Source organism: Pseudophryne corroboree, chromosome 12, assembly GCF_028390025.1.
Source record: "Pseudophryne corroboree isolate aPseCor3 chromosome 12, aPseCor3.hap2, whole genome shotgun sequence".
Taxonomy (NCBI): Eukaryota; Metazoa; Chordata; class Amphibia; order Anura; family Myobatrachidae; genus Pseudophryne; species Pseudophryne corroboree.
Genome location: NC_086455.1, coordinates 52625472 through 52645942, shown reverse-complemented (window position 1 = coordinate 52645942; position 20471 = coordinate 52625472). Strand labels below are relative to the sequence as shown.

The 20471-nt window shown below is 46.5% G+C and overlaps 1 protein-coding gene across 2 annotated transcripts in view; it reads right to left on the bottom strand.

Moving 5' to 3' along the window:
- Positions 1-20471, bottom strand: part of PAK6 (p21 (RAC1) activated kinase 6) — a 174853-nt gene that overhangs the window by 25961 nt on the left and 128421 nt on the right. For both annotated transcript variants that reach the window (XM_063947512.1, XM_063947513.1), the window contains exons 4-5: positions 5447-5911; positions 495-628 (exon numbers count right to left, since the gene is read on the bottom strand). In XM_063947512.1, the coding sequence (XP_063803582.1) occupies positions 495-628; positions 5447-5911 (599 nt within the window). The remainder of the gene's footprint in view (positions 1-494; positions 629-5446; positions 5912-20471) is intronic.

The window sequence follows — 20471 nt, the reverse complement described above, 5'->3', positions numbered from 1 at the left end:
TGCAAATGATCCATTCGCACGGGTGTTCGCAAGGTGATTGACAGGAAGAGGCTGTTTGTGGGTGGCAACTGACCGTTTTCAGGGGAGTGTCCGGTAAAACGCAGGCGGGCTCAAGCATTTTCAGGGAGGATGTCTGACGTCAGCTCCAGCCCTGATCAGCAGGATTCAATTGTACTGGATAAGTCCTGGGCTGCGCAGAGACTGAACAAACTGATTTTTGTGCAGCTCTGCAACACATAGGATCGCACACTTGCACAGCGAAAATACACTCACCCTGTAGGCGGTGACTATCTGATCGCAGGACTGTAAAAAACGCAGCCCAGCGATCAGATCTGAATGACTCCCTATGAACCATGCTTACACATACAGTACATTTAAGAAACTGATTTAAGCTTAATGAAATAGGCCTGTGTTTGCGGTTACAATATTGATGTTATTAGTTTGTCACAGGATGTAACTACCTGGGTATTCTCTGTATAGGACGTTCCACATACCTGGTTTGTGACACAATATCAGTCAGAGCACCTCCTTGTACATATTCCATCATAACCCACAGTTCTTCCCCCACCAAGTAGCTCTTGTACATCTCCACCACATTGGCATGCTGGTAATCCCTCATGATCACAACCTGCGTCACAGACAGATAACAAGACTGGGTGAATAGTCGTCGCCCAAATGTGATCTAATATATAGAACTGTAGCTGAAATAATATGAGGACATTGCTAATAATTACTGCCAATTACTACATGGAGGCCATTTAAGAAACACAAACCATCCACTGTGCTGTGCAAAACCAGCTCTGGTCCCGCCATGTTGTGCACAACTGAACCTACAGTAGGTTTCCAGCAAAGTGCATTGGCTTCCTCTTACAGAATATGCGAGAGACTCTTAAGAGTCGGCGCGCTCTCCCAGACTTCCAAGAGTGTCAGATCCCTCCAATCTACCCAATAAAGCAGCTTCGATTATTGGTACTACACCCCTCCACCGCCCATTGGCTAGTATGTTGCAAAACAGGGCAGAGCAGTCTGAGGAGTAGGAGCATGGAGTAAGGTGATGTTGAGGAGATGGCAGATGTACAGGTTTCTGCCTAGGCCCAGCAGAACTAGGCTCAGCTGCCCAGAGGTGTAGAATAGCTCGCAACAGAAGCCCAGAGGTGTAGAATAGCTCGCAACAGACCCTGCATTGGCTTGAGGGCACCGGGGCTTCCACACGACATTTCAAATGTGGCGCTAGAAGCCAGACAATCAGACCTCGCAGACCGGCAACGGCGGCTCCTGATTGGCTGCCAGACCACAAGCTCAGATTGGCTCAAGAGCCAGCGTCATATTTAAAATGACAGGCAGGAGACGCGCTTTCCGCTCTCCTCTTCTCAGAGATTGCACCGGCAGAAACAACAACAGCAGTGGTGGCAGTGGAGGAGGAGGAGTCTGGAGAGCACTGCTGGAGGCATTATGTGAAAACAGCTACTACTTGGGGCATTATGTGTAAGTGGCACTACTGGAACCATTATGTGTATGTGGCACTAAAATGCCATAGGGGGCATCAGAAACATTTTTAGCAGGGGGCGCAAACTTTATAGTTACGACACTGCAGCCACCATTGCAATTTGAAGGCTGTTATTTCCTCCTTATAAGGGTTATTATTATTATTATTATTATTATTATTGTCCTTTATATAGCGCCACAAAGGTTCCGCAGCGCCCAATTATGCACATAATCAAAACAGGAAAACAGTGACTTACAGTTGAAGACAATATAGGACAAGTACAGGGTAACTAAGCATAACTACACCAGTAGACGACACTGAGCCACGTATCAAGGTGGCCGAAAACTGCAGGATTTGGGCAGTTGAGGATTATTAAAGTAAGAAAAGGATAAGCACATGAGGGAAGAGGGCCCTACTTGTGAGAGCTTACATTCTAAAGGGGAGGGGCTGGCAGACAGGGGTGACACAGATGGGGTAGACCGGGTGTGGGACAGAGGGTTAGAATGAGATTTGGCTGGGTTTGGTAAAGAAGTGGGTCTTAAGAGCCCGTTTGAATCTCTCTAGAGAGGTGAAGAGTCTGAGGGGGAGATGTAGAGAATTCCAGAGTAAGGGAGCAGCACGTGAAAAATCTTGGAGGTAGGAGTGGGAGGAAGTAATCAGTAGGCAGGAGAGTCGGCGTGCATTAGCAGAACCAAGAGGACAGGTGGGAGAGTAAAGGGAGATAAGGTCAGAGATGTAAGTGGGAGAGGAGTGGGCGAAGGCTTTGCAAGTGAGTGTGAGAAGTTTGAATTGGATTCTGAAAGGGAAGGGAAGCCAGTGAAGAACTTGTAGGAGAGGGGAGGTGGATGTAGTGCGTTTGGTGAGGAAGATGAGCATTTAATATTATTGTTGGCTTAAATTCCGGGGTAAAAACTTCAGAAAATCAACAAGTTTTCCTTAATGTAATATAAAGTTTCTTACACACAAAAGTGCCACATGCAATAAAAATAGTTTCATGATTAACTTACAAATAAGGCTAAACCAAGAAGTATTAAAAAAAGAAAATAATAATTATTAAATTCAATTAAATTAAATGACGGAGGTTCTAAAGTGGTAGATGGTCAGATGTGACATTTACACTTTTGCTCAAAGAACTTTTTGACATTTTTTTCAATCACTTTGCACTTGTTGATGCGTTTCCCAAGAGCAGAGAGTAGGCAATGCACATCAATGAATGCTGGGCACTTGTACAAAACCAAGGTGTGTTCTGCTGCTCCCTGAGAGTAAATGAAGCCCACTGAATCAACAGTCACTCTTCCAGTCTAATCAATTAACTGAAATCTTAAATTAGCAAGGAAAAGACAGAGCCACGCTTGATCATCTACTCTAGCAGCAGTGAAACTTAGTACTACTGAGTCTGACTTGACAGTGCTATTGCACATTCGTGAACTGGGGTTCACGCATGTGCAACTTTCGATGGAAGGAGCTAAACAGGGGCGGAGGGCTCCAATTGGATCCCCTTTGGAACCTCTGGACCGCCATCCCAAGAATAGAGAGGGGATACGGGAACAAACGCCATCTAAAAATGGCATAGAGTTCCCACAGTCGAGATCCAAAAATATTGTATTTCGGAGCTTGATAAATTTACGGGACACCGGGCCAGATTGGGACTGAAAAGGTAAGCAGGAGAAATCCGTGATATCTCCTGTATTACTTTTGTAGAGAATGACCCCAATACTTACATTTCTACAAAAGTAGGTGAATATTTTAATTTTCACCTACTTTTGTAGAATTGACGGATGATAGACTCCTATGTTTGTAAATTCTGCATCAACAGTAATTTCTATTCTAAAAATAGTCCTCCGACAATGACCGTGTCAATTCGTTCTGCTCTGTGTTGTGGTTGGTGTAGAACAATTTGCACTACACAATCTCAACACAAATTGCTTCAGAAAAAACTTGAAAAATTCCACACTAAACTGCAAACTATGTAAGGTGAATATTTCTGGGTATAGATTTGGAAATTATCATTAGTTACCAATCCAACCATCCAGCACTAAGGGGCCCATTTATCAAACAATATTTGCGGCTATGCCCACAAAAACACCTGTTTTCAGGGGCTAGCCACAAATATTAAGCATCCCTGGAAAGTAAGTAGGAGGGATCGCAGCAGGCATCCATTGCCGCCCATAGCCACATCCCCCATAGGTTTCTAAGGTGGATGTGATACTGCCAGATGTATCAATATCAGGAATGTGATGCATTCCCGATATTGGCCACCAGGGTTGGACTGGCCCACAGGGGTACAGGGGAAACCACCGGTGGGCCCTACTGCCTGTGGACCCTACTTCTCATCTAGGAAACAGGTTCCAGACTGTGCACTTGAATTATACAGTACATTATAAATATGTTACCTTATACTGCACAGGTGTATTTTCTACAGTGCCTTTCTGGTACAGCATGCACTAGTGGTATTTAATGTATATATTTATCGGGTGGTCTTCAGTATGCCGACTGTCGGGATCCCAGCGCACAGCATACTGGCGCCGGAATCCCGACAGCCGACATACCGACACTTTTACTCCCTCGTGGGGGTCCACGACCCCCATGGAGGGAGAATAAAATAGCGCCACCATGCCCGCAGCATGGTGAGCGCAGCGAGCCCGCAAGGGGCAAATTTGCACTCGCCGCGCTGTTGTTATGCCGGCGGTCGGGCTCCCGGCGCCGGTATGCTGGTCGTCGGGAGCCCGGCCGCCGACATACCATACTACACCCATATTTATCAAGGTGCCCAGCCAATGCAATCTCTACTGGTTAGGCAAACCAAGATGGTAGTTGGACACATCCCCTCTGGAGATCACCCCTAAACATGGCCCCCTACCTCTTCATTCCCCGGTGGGCCCCTTATGCCCCAGTCCAACACTGTTGGCCACCGCTGCTACCGCAATCTTCAGATTGCAGTAGCCCATTGTAGCCTATGGGCGACACTTTGCAGAATGTAGTTCCGGCAGGGTTCCCCAGGAACCCTCTGCCGGAAATAGCCCCTGTGCTTGGCGGACACAATGACCATGCATGCGCAGAGGCCCGGACACCAGGCTTGGCACATCACTCCTGTCCCTGCCACTGTCGGGTGATAAATGCACCCAGTATGATTGCATAATGCAATGTGATCTGGGCACAATATTAGCGCCCAGTATCGCATTGAAAATGCAGTCGTTGGTAAATGGTCCTTTTAGTGATATACAAACAGTACAGCGCCCCACTGCCTGACCCCAGCCTGCATAGTAGCTGATGGACCTGATGCGATGCACTCCTCTGTCTCTAATATACACTGGTATGTGCTACTGTACATTTGATAACACACAAACAATAAAATCTGGTCCTATATTGTGCAGTGAAATATAGAACATTAATTCGAAAACGGGGCTCTTTCTCACGAAAAAACAAACAGATTTCGCCGAACCTGTGTGTTTTCTTGAGAATTGTTTTTGTTTTTTAACAGGTGATCTAATTGGATAGCCTGTAAAAAAAATATCAGTGAAACATCAGGAAAAAGTGCGAAAAACAGTGTTTTACTGCATCTAATTGGATACCCCCCAATGTCTTTACTACCACTGTCAATCCCCCCCATTCTCACTTATATACTTTAGTTACCCCAGGCTGAAGAGGCAGCACTGCACTGTTCCTCTTCCCAGCTTTTTTGCAACATAGTGACATCATGAGTGCGACATCATGACGTCAGGGAGCATGATCACTCTAGCAGACAAGTGCTGATCCTGATTGACTAAACAGTATCTATATGGACATGAGGGAGATTATAGGTGAATATAATAAGCTGTTTAGACCCCAATCAAACACACTTTAAAAAAAAAAAAAAAAAAACATTATGCCCAAATGTGTTATTCCTGAGCTGTTTCAGCAAAAAAATAAGTATTAATATAACTGCTTTAGATGAAAATATTTTGGATGTACAGAATTTACCTCATTAAACAGAAGTTCTCTCCGCTGTTGCTTTCTGAGATCCATCATTTTTACTGCCACCTGGCGCCCACTGTGCTTCTCCCTAGCAATGCAGACCACTCCAGTAGACCCTTCTCCTATCTTGAGATAATCCTCTAACAGCAAACGTGGATCTCCCTTATCTACCACCATGCGAAGCGCTGTCTTGAACTGCTCATGAGTCACCACTGTCGCACCCTGATTGCCCAGTGGGTTTTTGTTGAAGGAGTCCTGACATAAATGGAGATTGGTGGAGCTAGTCTGGATGTGACAGCTGCGAGGCGAACCTGCTGGAGAAGGTCTGCAGGGCCGGAGGGGAGATGAACGCTCTGATGGAGTCTCTAATATTACCCTGTTAAAGTCTGGAGATAAATGGTCAGGTGGAAGAGAGGCTGCTTTGGTCAAAACTCCCCGTGTAGATAGCGTGCGGCGCTGGAGTCCATCCGTCTAGGAAACACAGAAACAATATGGTCAGTGGATTTCATCCCAACAGATTATCATTTTAGGTATGTTTTTGAAAAAGCAAGGTGGATTAAAATGGTTAAAATGACACGGTGACTAAATTATGGATTTGACATTTCAAATATGATCCATGATCTATACGATCTACTGTTTAGTGTCATGTTGACACATTTCTTTAGTAGAGTGTCCAAGTAGGATCTGACACCGCTCGCCAATCCACGCACACAGAGAATGATTGATTCTGAACTGGGAGCAAAGCAAAAAGAACAAGAAAGTTTGCACGTTTACATCTTGGCAAACCATGCTGCACTGCGGGTGGGGGGATTTAAAATGTGCAGAGAGATTTAGATTTCGGAGGGGCATGTCCTAACTCAGGGGCGTGTCCTACATTGTAGGGTAAAAATAAAGCTGTCAAGCATTTGTGGGCTACATACAAAAACAGCAAGTACTTACCATGCATGCAAAACCTTTTTTAATGCATTTGCACTCTGTGCATTGCATAAATATACAGAAAGAAAATAGCTAAGAAAAGCAGCCTCCCATCATGTAGTAAAAAGTAATTACCTTACTTTCAGCATCTACAGAAGGGAGAATAGTGGCGTTGTAGCTCCTTTATCTTTGGATCATCTCTGGATTAAAGGGAATGTATTCTACACCTAGTAAACTATATGCAATGGGGTTATTTACCTAATATTGTATTATGCGATATCTATGTATTTTCTGTTCACTTTTCCTGGTTTGGAAATGAGAGAACATTTCTAGGACTACAGATGCTAACCATCCTGCAGAACTAATTTTTATTCAACTCCATGCACTGCAACATGGTTTGCCCAGGGGCACAGTTATACCCCTTTTACACCAAGCTTTTGATCTGGGCAGAGCCGGCCCTAACCAATATGATGCCCTAGGCAAGATTTTGGCTGGTGCCCCCTAGTATCGCCGCTAGTTCTGCAGGAGATGCCTGGCATGAGTCAGCTGGTGCCTTTTGTTTATGAAAATGCATCATAACATTTGCATTACTATGTGGCTAGGATGCACAAGCAGCTTCTGCTGATTAAAATGATATGCGGCATGCTTATATTCTGGGTGCGACTGCGGCTGTATCTGCATATGAAATGCTACATTACAGTGATTTCCAGGAATACACTGTAATGTAGCATTTTGTATGCAGATACAGCCGCAGTCACACACACAGATTATAGGCATGCTGCATATCATTTTAATCAGCAGAAGCTGCTGGAGCACCTAAGCATACCAAATGCCCTAGGCATTTGCCTAGTTTGCCTATGCCTAAGGCCGGCTCTGGATCTGGGTTATTGCTGGGTTAACCAGGGTTGCGCCTTGGTGTAAAAGGGTTAACCCAGGTCCAGGGACCCAGGAATCCAAACCCAGGTAGAGTAACTTTCAGGGTTGGTCCTGGGAAGGACCCAGGTTAGGTAGCATTGTGAGTCGGTTCACAGCAACGGGATAGCCAAATTCCTCGCACAAGGAGATTATGTAATCTCCAAGCGACAGCACTCCGTGTGCAGTGTGAAAGGGGTTGTCTCAGGCCTGACCCAATTTAAACAGTATTCCAGATTTGTAACTTGGGTGTGTGTCCTGACGAAGGGGCATTGTGCCCCAAAATGTTGACAATAAATTACACTCTGGTAATCCTCTGTGAGATCGTCCCTTGAGTGTCGTGACCTATATATATATACACATACATAAATAAATACATACATACATACATACATACATACATACATACATACATATATATATATGTACTCCATATATATATATATATATATATATATATATAGTAGTGCAAGTAGAAATATTTTCTTAGTGGTACTGTGTGTTGTTAGGGGGCGTGGCCACACTAGCGGCATGCCCCTTTTTTTTTTATCTGGAGTCAAGGCTAAAAATATATAGTAATGCCTCCAGTATAATAGAAATATATAGTGATACCTCTAGTATAATAGAAATATATAGTAATGCCCCCAATTTAATCACAATATATAGTAATGCCTCCATTATAACAGGAAAATACAGACACTGTTGCACTCCCAGTAACCCTGACCAAGGTCTTGTTGCTTTGTGGGGGTGGTCTTCAGTATGCCGACTTTCGGGATCCCGGAGCACAGTGTACCGGCGCCGGAATTGCGCCGGAATCCCGACAGCCGACATACCGACACATTTTCTCCCTCGTGGGGGTCCAAGACCCCCCTGGAGAGACGCGCGCCACCGTGCTCGCATTGCTGTCGGTATGCTGGCGGTCGGGCTCCCGGCGCCGGTATGCTGGACGCCGTGAGCCTGGCCGCTGGCATACCATACTACACCCCTTTGTGGTACATTATAATTGTGGTAATGGCAAAGTGTGTGGCAGGTGGTACTGCGTACCCACTGCCAAATTCTTATGTGTACTCCGTACCCGAGCTACCCGCATACTTGCACCTCTGATATACACACACACACACACACACACACACACACACACACACACACACATATATACAAAGTACATATGCACTCACATACAGGGGTGTAGTGAGGGTGACTCTGGTGGAACTCAAGCTCAGGGCACAGTCAGAGTTAGAGGGTGCCCCCTCCCTGTACAGGTAGCCGCAGAGCAGGAGGAGAAGCAGCAGCAGAGGGACACACACTGACTTGGACTCTGATACTAGGTAGGGAACAGGGCAGGCCAGAGGTGACAGCCAGAGACACTGACAGCCAGCACATGCCGGAGCTCTGCCGATCTCATTATATGTCTCACTGTCTGCTTGTAGCTGTGCAGCTGGGTTACTTCTGTCCTGCTACACCACTAACTGCCCCCACTGCTGTAGCACCTCTTTTTGCCCTGGCTGCTGCAGCACCACTCTCTGTCACAGCTGCTGCAGCACCTCTCTTTGCCCCAGCCGCTACAGCCAGAGGCGTATCTAGCACGGGGCGAGCAGGGCACGTGCCCTGGGCGCCGTGGAAGCCGCAACAGAGGGGGCGCCACTGGCAAGGCCCTCTCACCCCATGCGACAGGGATTCAGCCGGCGCTACCTGCGGCGCTCTCCCTGTCTCCCCGGCTGCTGTGCCTGTCACACTGGACAGGCAGCGGCAGCCGGGAGCCTCCCCTCATCCCCCCCCCCCTCCTCCCTGCACATTGTACTGTGCGCGTGCGCGCGTCCTCGGAGGTGCGCGCGACCGCGACCTCGGAGGTGCGCGCGACCGCGACCTCGGAGGTGCGCGCGACCGCGTGCGTGGCCTTAAAACAGGTGAGCGGGCTTTACAGTTCTTCTCTGTAACATTGCCCCTTATTTCTCCTATCTCCTGTCTCCCCAAATGAATCCTCTTTCTCCCATTTTCCAGTATTCCTCATATCTCTCTCACCTGTCTGTCCATATTCCTCCTCCTCTTTCTTTCTTCCATCCCATCTATTTCTACCATTTTCCTCCATTCCTACTTTTTCTTCTCTCACTTTCTCCCTTCCACTCATAAGAATCATGATGGAGGAGGGGAGCAGGGGGCCCTGCCTATTTTGTCACTTAACGCTGCCATGGGTGTCTATTGCAGCGCTAGTGTTTATATATTTTTTCTGTCGGGGGAGGGGGGTGCGGGACAGTGTGTGTGTGTTAATTGTGTGTGAGTGTGTGTTAATTGTGTGAGTGTGTGACAGTGTGTGTGTGTTAATTGTGTGTGTGTGGGACAGTGTGAATGTGTGTTAATTGTGTGGGTGTGTTAATTGTGTGTGTGGGACAGCGTGAGTGTGTTAATTGTGTGAGTGTTAATTGTGTGTGTGGGACAGTGTGAGTGTGTGTTAATTGTGTGTGTGGGACAGTGTGAGTGTGTTAAATGTGTGTGGGACAGTGAATGTGTGTTAATTGTGTGGGTGTGTTAATTGTGTGTGTGTGGGACAGTGTGAGTGTGTGTTAATTGTGTGTGTGGGACAGTGTGCGTGTGTGTTATTTGTGTGTGTGGGACAGTGTGCGTGCGTGTGTTAATTTTGTGTGTGTGTGTGTGTGTGTGTGTGTGTGACAGTGTGCGTGTGTGTTAATTGTGTGTGCGTGTGTTAATTGTCCTGGCGGTTATTGGCGTCTGTAGTGTGCGCCCCGTCCTCCTCCGCTGTCGCTGACAGGAGCGGCGGTGTGCGGCTCTCCCCCTCCTCCGCCGGCTCCATCCTCCCGTCGTGGCCCTGCAGTGTGTGCCGGTCTCCGCAGCAGCAGCAGGTTAGTCTCTCTCTCTCTCTCTCTCGTGGATTGAAGTTTGTAAGTATCATTTTCATTTTTAGATGTACCCCTATTGGACTCTACTGGACAAGTGGGCGTGATCGGCGTGGGATGTAGGTAAGTAATCTGTCTCTCATTTTTACAGGTACCCCTAATGGATTCTACTGGACAAGTGGACGTGACCGGCGTGGGATTTAGGTAAGTAATCTGTCTCTCATTTTTACAGATTTCCCTACTGGATTCTACTGGCCAAGTGGACGTGACCGGCGTGGGATGTAGGTAAGAAATCTGTCTCTCATTTTTACAGGTACCCCTAATGGATTCTACTGGACAAGTGGACATGACCGGCGTGGGATTTCGGTAAGTAATCTGTCTCTCATTTTTACAGATTCCCCTATTGGATTCTACTGGACAAGTGGACATGACTGGCGTGGGATGTAGGTAAGTAATGTGTCTCTCATTTTTACAGCTACCCCTATTGAATTCTACTGGACAAGTGGACGTGACCGGCGTGGGACATAGGTAAGTATGTGTGAGTGTGTCAGTGTGTTTTAATAAATTTTTACTGTCACGGTGTGCGAGTTGTGTTTTTATTTGGGTATTTTTTCTGTTGTAGAACTACAGGTACCGGCGGGCCCGTTATTTCCCTGCATGTTGGTACTTGAGGTTCTCCAAGTATAAGCAAGCGGGGGAGGCTTTCTGAGCCTTGTAGTCCCACAACAAAAAACAATATTCTTATTTTACTTACATGGCTATCAGCCTCCCATCCACAGCCCATGGATGGGGGGGGGGGGGGGGGCGGACAGCCTCGGGCTTCACCCCTGGCCCTTGGGTGCCTGGAGGGGGGGTTACCCCTTGATTTAAGGGGTCCCCACTCCTCCAGGGAACCCCGGCCAGTGGTGACTAGTTGGGGGGGTAATGCCACGGCCGCAGGGACCTGCATAAATGTGTCCCCCGGCTGTGGCATTATGTCCCTGGCTAGTGGAGCCCGGTGCTGGTTTTAAAAATACGGGGGGACCCCTACATCTTTTGTCCCCCGTATTTTTGGAACCAGGACCGGACTAAGAGCCCGATGCTGGTTGTCTAAATACGGGGAACCCCTGTCCAATTTTTTCCCAGTATTTAAACAACCAGGACCGGCTCAAAGAGCCCGAGGCTGGTTATACTTAGGAGGGGGGACCTCACACAGTTTGTTTTTTTACATTTTTAACCCATTCAGACCCTTCTCCATTAAGTTAATGGAAGCCGTGGACAATAAAATTGCATTCATGTCCTCCAACCACTCCCTTCCCAGTCCCAAACACAAATTATAATTTTTTTTCTATAAAAATGTACAATATATCACAAGTATGATGAGCAGGCATGCAGCAGGCATTGGCGGCTTTGGACTGACTTGCAAATTAGTGGCGGAGAGCTGGGTCAGTTGATGGTGGGCAGGTTTGTAAGCCATTGGTGGTGGCAGCGGGCATCGGCTCAGAGGCAGTGGCGGGCATTGGCTCGGTGGCGGTAGGGGTCATCGGCAGGATTCGGCAGACATTATGGCTGTAGTGCCTCACCGCACGCCACTGACCTCACCGCACGCCACTGGTGTGTGGGACAGTGTGCGTGTGTGTTAATTGTGTGTGTGGGACAGTGTGAGTGTGTGTTAATTGTGTGTGTGTGGAACAGTGTCAGTGTGTGTAAATTTTTGCAGTCCAGTGTGTGTGTGTGGGGGAGAGGAAAGTATGAGAATGTGTGTGTGTAGTCTGAGTGGGTGTGTGTAGGATTTGGGGGTGGCCAGTCTGTGTGTGTGTAATCAGTGTGTGTGGGATGTACTAATGGCCATTCACGGAAGAGAGATATGTATTAAACCACGGGTACTGAGATGCCCTTCTCACTCACCATCCAGCTGGGTGGGCGAGCCGGGCGGGTGGAAAGCCAGCAGCAGGGGCAGCATGCCCGATATCAGCAGCCGAGGGTGGGGGCTGTAAGGCACGTGCGGAGCCCAAAGCCGGAGATCAGCAGCATGTTGACCGGCAATAAGCAGCTTCTGCTTCCGCGTTCAACATGCTGCTGATCTCCGGCTTTGGGCTAGGCAGGGTTCGGGGGATGGGTGTCCTCTGCCGGTGTACTGCAGCTCCGGGGGTGCGGGCTCCGGAGGCTTTCAGCACTGTTGAATATCCAGCTGCCTCAAGTATGTACAGCCCGCACCCTCTGCTGCTGATATCCGGCATGCTGCTGCTGGCTGTCCCCCCGCTCGGCTCGGCCACACAGCTGTATGGTGAGAAGGGCATCTCAGTTCCTGAGGTTTAACACATATGCCTCAGAAAATGGCCTCTGCGGTAAACGATACTAATGCTTACCTTGACAGTAACAGCGGGGAGGAAGGCGCACATCGGGATCCTGCAGCATGAAACAAGAACCCTTTCGGAGCGCAGCAGACCACACTGAAAAGGGTGCATACCCGGTGCGGTGTTCTGCATCCCGGGTGGTGCCGAAGATGTGGAGTGTCGGAGGTGGCAGAAGCGCCGCAGCTTGGGGTGAGAAACCGCTGCAGCCCTTCCGCTGCTAAACTCTGCAATTAGTCTATTAAGGGGGTGGGCTCCCCTCATCATATTGCCCCACAGGCCATGTTAATTCTGGGGGTAGGATCCCCTAAATCTATAATGGGAATTTTGGCTCATATCATGTGCTGTAACGTGAATTTTGGCTCATACCGTGTGCTATAATGTGAATTTCGGCTCATACTATGTGGGGTAATGGGAATTTTGGCTCATTCCGTGTGCTGTAATGTGAATTTCGGCTCATTCCGTGTGCTGTAATGTGAATTTTGGCTCATACCATGTGGGATAATGTGAATTTCGGCTCATACCGTGTGCTATAATGTGAATTTCGGCTCATACCGTGTGCTATAATGTGAATTTCGGCTCATACCGTGTGCTATAATGTGAATTTCGGCTCATACAGTGTGCTATAATGTGAATTTTGGCTCATACCGTGTGCTATAATGTGAAAAGGGCACCAGTACTAGATAGTATAAGGGGTCCTACTACACTGAAGGACACGCCCCTTTTGAGTGACCACGCCCCTTTTGCTATCTGCACTCTTTCATTCCGCCTTCAAAAATTCAACTTCGACCACTGCACCTACATCTGTACATACACACCCTGACATCTTTATATGCAGTGACACCGGCGGCGTCTGCACATACTTTCCTTTTGTATTTTTTTTTTTATTATTATCATTTTATTTATTTATTATTTTTATTTAAAAAAAAAAAAAATTTTGGGGGGGGGGCGCCATTATTGATCTTGCCCTGGGCTCCAAAAACCCTAGTTACGCCTCTGGCTACAGCACCTCTCTCTGCATTGATGCTGCAGCACCTCTGTCTGCCACAGCTGCATTACTGCATTAGAGGCTGCAGAGTAACATGTACAAGCATCTCTATTGCCTCATAACATGTATAAATGGTTCTACTGTGGTGTAACGTATATAAGAGGCTCTAGTGTGGTGTAACATATATAACCGGCTTCTGTGATGTGTAATGTGTAAGGGGTTCTACTCTGTGGCGTAAAGTGTATAAGGATTTCTACCGTGTGGCGTAATGTGAATAACAGACACTACTGTGCGATGTACTCTAAATTGGTACTATTCTGTCACCATGCCCCTTCACCATAAAGCCACCACCCTATATTTTTGTTGTGTGCCTTTGGCGCACACTAGCCCTATTTTATACATGGAGGGGCGCCTAAAGAAAACTTTCGCACTGAGCACCACAAGGTCTAGAACCGGCCCTGTCATCAATTTAAGATTTTTAACTATTTATTTATTTTAAAATGTAACATACACCCAATTTAGTACAGGGGTGGGGGCGCCGAAACATACCCTTGCTCCAGGCATCATGCCACCTACCTACACCTCTGCAATCCTATTAAATCGGATGGACATGCTGGATGATCCGGCATGTTTGTCCGATCGTTATTACCGGATCGGTTTTCCGCTTACATTCTGTAATTATCTGGCTGATCCGCTGATATCGGGCAAATCGGCCAGATAATTGTATCGTGTGTGCCCAGCATAGGATTTAGAAGAGTTTGGACAATTCAGTGCTAGGTGAGACAGCTGAGTTCAGTGTATTTGGGAAACATGGAGAAATGGAAACTACTGTAATGGAAAATACTATATTCTTTGTTTGGCGGCAGGCTTGGACTGGCCCACAGGGCTACAGGGGAAACCACCGGTGGGCCCCACTGCCTGGGGGCCCACCTTCTGTTCTAAGGATCAGGTTCTAGACTGTGCACTTGATTTATACATTATACATATGTTACCTTATACTGTACTATGGTGCATCTTCTACAGTGCATTGCTGTTATTAATCTAGTACATTATCATGCATGCAGCAGCTGTTGCACTCTCTAATGGTTAGTCAAACCAATGAGGTGGCAGGCCACACCCCCTCTGGAGACTGGCCACGCCCCTAACATAGGCCCCTACCACTGCATTCCCCCCGGTGGGCCCTTCATGCCCCAGTCCGACACTGTTTGGCGCTGCCCAGTAAAATAATGATGTGTGCAGCACCAGGGCTATAGCTACAGTTATCACTGCCATTTACTGATAAGGACATAGAGAATGGCCTAACACTCAAACCCCACATTAATCTAGGGCAAGATAGCGAATGACTATTAATTAGCCTTGAAATAAAATGAATGTAATCATAGCTTAGACAATTGCAAGACTCATTAACCTTGAAAAAATGTCATCATAACTAGTCATTAAGCTCCATTTAAGGAACAATGCAATTACTGAATATTGATAATGACTGATCTACTAATAATGGTAATTACATTAACCTTGATACAGTATGTGTCTTGGACTCCAGCGGCAAGGCTTGGTGTCCAGTGGAAACAAGGTACAGTTTGTGCCAGACCAGTATGTGAATATCTGACATAAATGAGACTACAAGGCCTTGAGGTCTTATCTGTCCTGCTAGGTTATGTTCTGCAGTGTTAATTAACAACACAGCTGCAGATGCCCATAGACAGCCTGTACACGATGATTTATGCCTCAAAAATGACTGAATTCAAACAATTCAAGGTCATCTGCTTTTACACTTCTCAAACTAACTTTACTTTTGTGTGACTGAGGCATCCTTAGGAGGAATTGGTACAAATGGAGACTCTTTCTACCTGCCTCAACTGGAAAGACACAGCAGACACCTGCTTGCCTGTCTGTACTGGAAGCCGTGAGGCCCCACACAGAATGTCTTCCCTTAGGATATATCTATACAGGGCAATATCAACAGTGCATTTTTCTAGTCGTCTGTGACATGCATGCATGAGGTGATTCCCACAAGTGGGGTTTGAACTGTAATGTCCTGTTATGCATCAAGTTCTTGTTTGCACGGAATGACAAATGTTGGGTGAATTATAACAGACATCGGTGTAACAGGCAGTACTGTTGTCAGTTGTAGCGTTTCTCAATGACACCAATCAGACACTACGCGGCACATCATTGTTTATCAGCAGACTGGAAAAAGCGAAACCTGATTCAGTAATAAGTATATACAACAAATCAAATGAAGTGGTAACCCTAGTTATGGATGATTTATTAATAATAATAATACAAAGTTATAGGCCTCTTTCTATTTCTATTTTTACTGCAAATACAAATTCCAGAAAATATACATAACTAACAGGAGAAAACACACACACATTCTGTTGGGTTGATTCAGTTTGGGTATCATCTAATGCATACTGTACCTCCCAACTGTCCCGATTTCAGCGGGACAGTCCCGCTATTCGGATACTGTCCCACTGTCCCTCCCGCGGGCAGCAGTGTCCCAAAGGGTGGAAGGGGGCGGGGGGCGGGGAGGACAGTTGGGGAGGCTTTGATGACCTGCTGCTCTGTTCTGCAAAGTACAGTAGCAAGTGATCTATTCAGTGAGGGGAAGTGAGCTGGGGGCGGCTCAGGGAGCACTGGGCACGCCCCCAAAATGTCAGAAAAAGGGTATTCGCCATGTGACCACTAGAGATGAGCGCCGGAAATTTTTTGGGTTTTGTGTTTTGGTTTTGGGTTCGGTTCCGCGGCCGTGTTTTGGGTTCGACCGCGTTTTGGCAAAACCTAACCGAATTTTTTTTGTCGGATTCGGGTGTGTTTTGGATTCGGGTGTTTTTTTCAAAAAACACTAAAAAACAGCTTAAATCATAGAATTTGGGGGTCATTTTGATCCCAAAGTATTATTAACCTCAAAAACCATAATTTACACTCATTTTCAGTCTATTCTGAATACCTCACACCTCACAATATTATTTTTAGTCCTAAAATTTGCACCTAGGTCGCTGGATGACTAAGCTAAGCGACCCTAGTGGCCGACACAAACACCGGGCCCATCTAGGAGTGTCACTGCAGTGTCACGCAGGATGTCCCTTCCAAAAAACCCTCCCCAAACAGCACATGACGCAAAGAAAAAAAGAGGCGCAATGAGGTAGCTGTGTGAGTAAGATAAGCGACCCTAGTGGCCGACACAAACACCGGGCCCATCTAGGAGTGGCACTGCAGTGTCACGCAGGATGTCCCTTCCAAAAAACCCTCCCCAAACAGCACATGACGCAAAGAAAAAAAAGAGGCGCAATGAGGTAGCTGTGTGAGTAAGATAAGCGACCCTAGTGGCCGACACAAACACCGGGCCCATCTAGGAGTGGCACTGCAGTGTCACGCAGGATGTCCCTTCCAAAAAACCCTCCCCAAACAGCACATGACGCAAAGAAAAAAAGAGGCGCAATGAGGTAGCTGTGTGAGTAAGATAAGCGACCCTAGTGGCCGACACAAACACCGGGCCCATCTAGGAGTGGCACTGCAGTGTCACGCAGGATGTCCCTTCCAAAAAACCCTCCCCAAACAGCACATAACGCAAAGAAAAATTAAAGAAAAAAGAGGTGCAAGATGGAATTGCCGAGTGCCGACACAGAGGTAGCTACAGCCGTGGACTACCGTACTGTACTGTGTCTGCTGCTAATATAGACTGGATGATAATGAGATGTAGTATGTATAAAGAAGAAAGAAAAAAAAACCACGGGTAGGTGGTATACAATTATGGATGGACTGCCGAGTGCCGACACAGAGGTAGCTACAGCCGTGAACTACCGTACTGTGTCTGCTGCTAATATAGACTGGTTGATAATGAGATGTAGTATGTATAAAGAAGAAAGAAAAAAAAAACCATGGGTAGGTGGTATACAATTATGGATGGACTGCCGAGTGCCGACACAGAGGTAGCTACAGCCGTGGACTACCATACTGTACTGTGTCTGCTGCTAATATAGACTGGATGATAATGAGATGTAGTATGTATAAAGAAGAAAGAAAAAAAAACCACGGGTAGGTGGTATACAATTATGGATGGACTGCCGAGTGCCGACACAGAGGTAGCTACAGCCGTGAACTACCGTACTGTGTCTGCTGCTAATATAGACTGGATGATAATGAGATGTAGTATGTATAAAGAAGAAAGAAAAAAAAAACCACGGGTAGGTGGTATACAATTATGGATGGACTGCCGAGTGCCGACACAGAGGTAGCTACAGCCGTGGACTACCGTACTGTACTGTGTCTGCTGCTAATATAGACTGGATGATAATGAGATGTAGTATGTATAAAGAAGAAAGAAAAAAAAAACACGGGTAGGTGGTATACAATTATGGATGGACTGCCGAGTGCCGACACAGAGGTAGCTACAGCCGTGAACTACCGTACTGTGTCTGCTGCTAATATAGACTGGTTGATAATGAGATGTAGTATGTATAAAGAAGAAAGAAAAAAAAAACCACGGGTAGGTGGTATACAATTATGGATGGACTGCCGAGTGCCGACACAGAGATAGCTACAGCCGTGGACTACCATACTGTACTGTGTCTGCTGCTAATATAGACTGGATGATAATGAGATGTAGTATGTATAAAGAAGAAAGAAAGAAAAAACCACGGGTAGGTGGTATACAATTATGGATGGACTGCCGAGTGCCGACACAGAGGTAGCTACAGCCGTGGACTACCGTACTGTACTGTGTCTGCTGCTAATATAGACTGGATGATAATGAGATGTAGTATGTATAAAGAAGAAAGAAAAAAAAAACCACGGGTAGGTGGTATACAATTATGGATGGACTGCCGAGTGCCGACACAGAGGTAGCTACAGCCGTGGACTACCGTACTGTACTGTGTCTGCTGCTAATATAGACTGGATGATAATGAGATGTAGTATGTATAAAGAAGAAAGAAGAAAAAAACCACGGGTAGGTGGTATACAATTATGGATGGACTGCCGAGTGCCGACACAGAGGTAGCTACAGCCGTGAACTACCGTACTGTGTCTGCTGCTAGTATAGACTGGATGATAAATAATGATATAAAAAATATATATATATCACTACTGCAGCCGGACAGGTATATATTATATAATGAGGGACCTGCTGGACACTGTCTGTCAGCAGAATGAGTTTTTTAATTTTTATAGAATAAAAAAACACCACACAAGTCACACGACGAGTGTACTTTTTCAGGCAGACAATCACAATATACTATACTGGTGGTCAGTGTGGTCAGGTCACTGGTCACAGTGGTCAGTGGTCAGTCACACTGGCAGTGGCACTCTGGCAGCAAAAGTGTGCACTGTTTAATATGTACTCCTGGCTCCTGCTATAACCTATAACTGCTCCCCAGTCTCCCCCACAATTAAGCTGTGTGAGCACAGTCAGATATTATACATAGATGATGCAGCACACTGGGCTGAGCACAGATATGGTATGTGAGTGTGACTGAGTCACTGTGTATCGTTTTTTTCAGGCAGAGAACAAGAACAGAACGGATTATTAAATAATAATAAATTATAAAACTGCACTGGTGGGTCAGGTCACTGGTCATCAGTCACTAGTATAACTCCTCCTAAGCTCCAGTAAGTAAATGAAGTGTCTCACTCTCACTCTCCTATCTATTTTAATTTCTAAACGGAGAGGACGCCAGCCACGTCCTCTCCCTATCAATCTCAATGCACGTGTGAAAATGGCCGCGACGCGTGGCTCCTTATATAGAATCCGAGTCTCGCGATAGAATCCGAGCCTCGCGAGAATCCGACAGCGTGATGATGACGTTCAGGCGCGCTCGGGTTAACCGAGCAAGGCGGGAAGATCCGAGTCGCTCGGACCCGTGTAAAAAAACATGAAGTTCGGGCGGGTTCGGATTCAGAGAAACCGAACCCGCTCATCTCTAGTGACCACGCCCCTCGACCATGGCCATGCTTACTTTTCGGGACGCACGCGGCTAATGTGGCAGAATTTATGGTTTATGGTTTGAGTTTACAATTATAGCCTATATCTAAACACAGGAATGGTCACTGTTCAAATTACAAGGTTCAAGTTTGAAATTCACATGAAAAACCACTACAAACTATAGCCTACTCTCCCAGAATGGCCGGGAGGCTCCCAAAAATCAGGTTACACTCCCAGCCAGAGGTGTAGCATGCAGCCATGGTGCCTGGAGCTTGTGTGGCTGACATTTTTGGTGCCTGGAGCTTGCGCTCCACTGGAACCACTGGAACCCCTGCTCCCAGCCACCTGGAAAAGTGGGCAAGTCTCCCGCATTTCGTTTACCCCCGTTCACGGAGAAAAAAATGGACGGATTAATGTATCGATTCTTGCTGATTTGCATAATCATAGCCCTGCCCCCCACTTTACAATTCCGGTAATGTGGCTACTACTTTGCTACTGCGATGGGAAACAGGGAAAGCATCTGCATTTTTTTTTTTGTGGATTTACAAGTCTCAGCATGATAGCACCCCCCACATATATTCTATATTGTGGACATGTGTACACTTTAAGGCGGAGACTCCTTCATCTTAGATTAGCACCCCTCTCACCTACCCAAGGGTGTTTTTAAATAGCATGGATCTCTGGCATTTGCCGACTTCTGGGAAAGGCACTATGATGATAAGTCCTGAATAAATTAATACAATTTGTCAGTTTTAGGGATGAGTTTGGGGCGCGGGGCCCCCTGGGTTGGTGTGGCTGCTTTGGGGCATCACATTATTATAATACTTAATCTAGCACTTTTTTTTAGCACCTAATTATTTTTCTAGCTATGTAACACCTTTTAACATTCTAATTATAACTTCTCACCTATGTAACACTCTTAAGACATAGCTCCTGCTTCTTACTTTTCTAACACTTAACACTTTAACCTCTCACTAGTGTGTTGCCCAGGGTAATGGGCCTGTGCTGACCTGGGGGGAAGGGTCCCGTGCCCTGGACTGAATTTATGATAAGCACCTCAATTTTGCCCTGTGTTAGATTGCAGAGTTTTTAGAATTATTCTGAT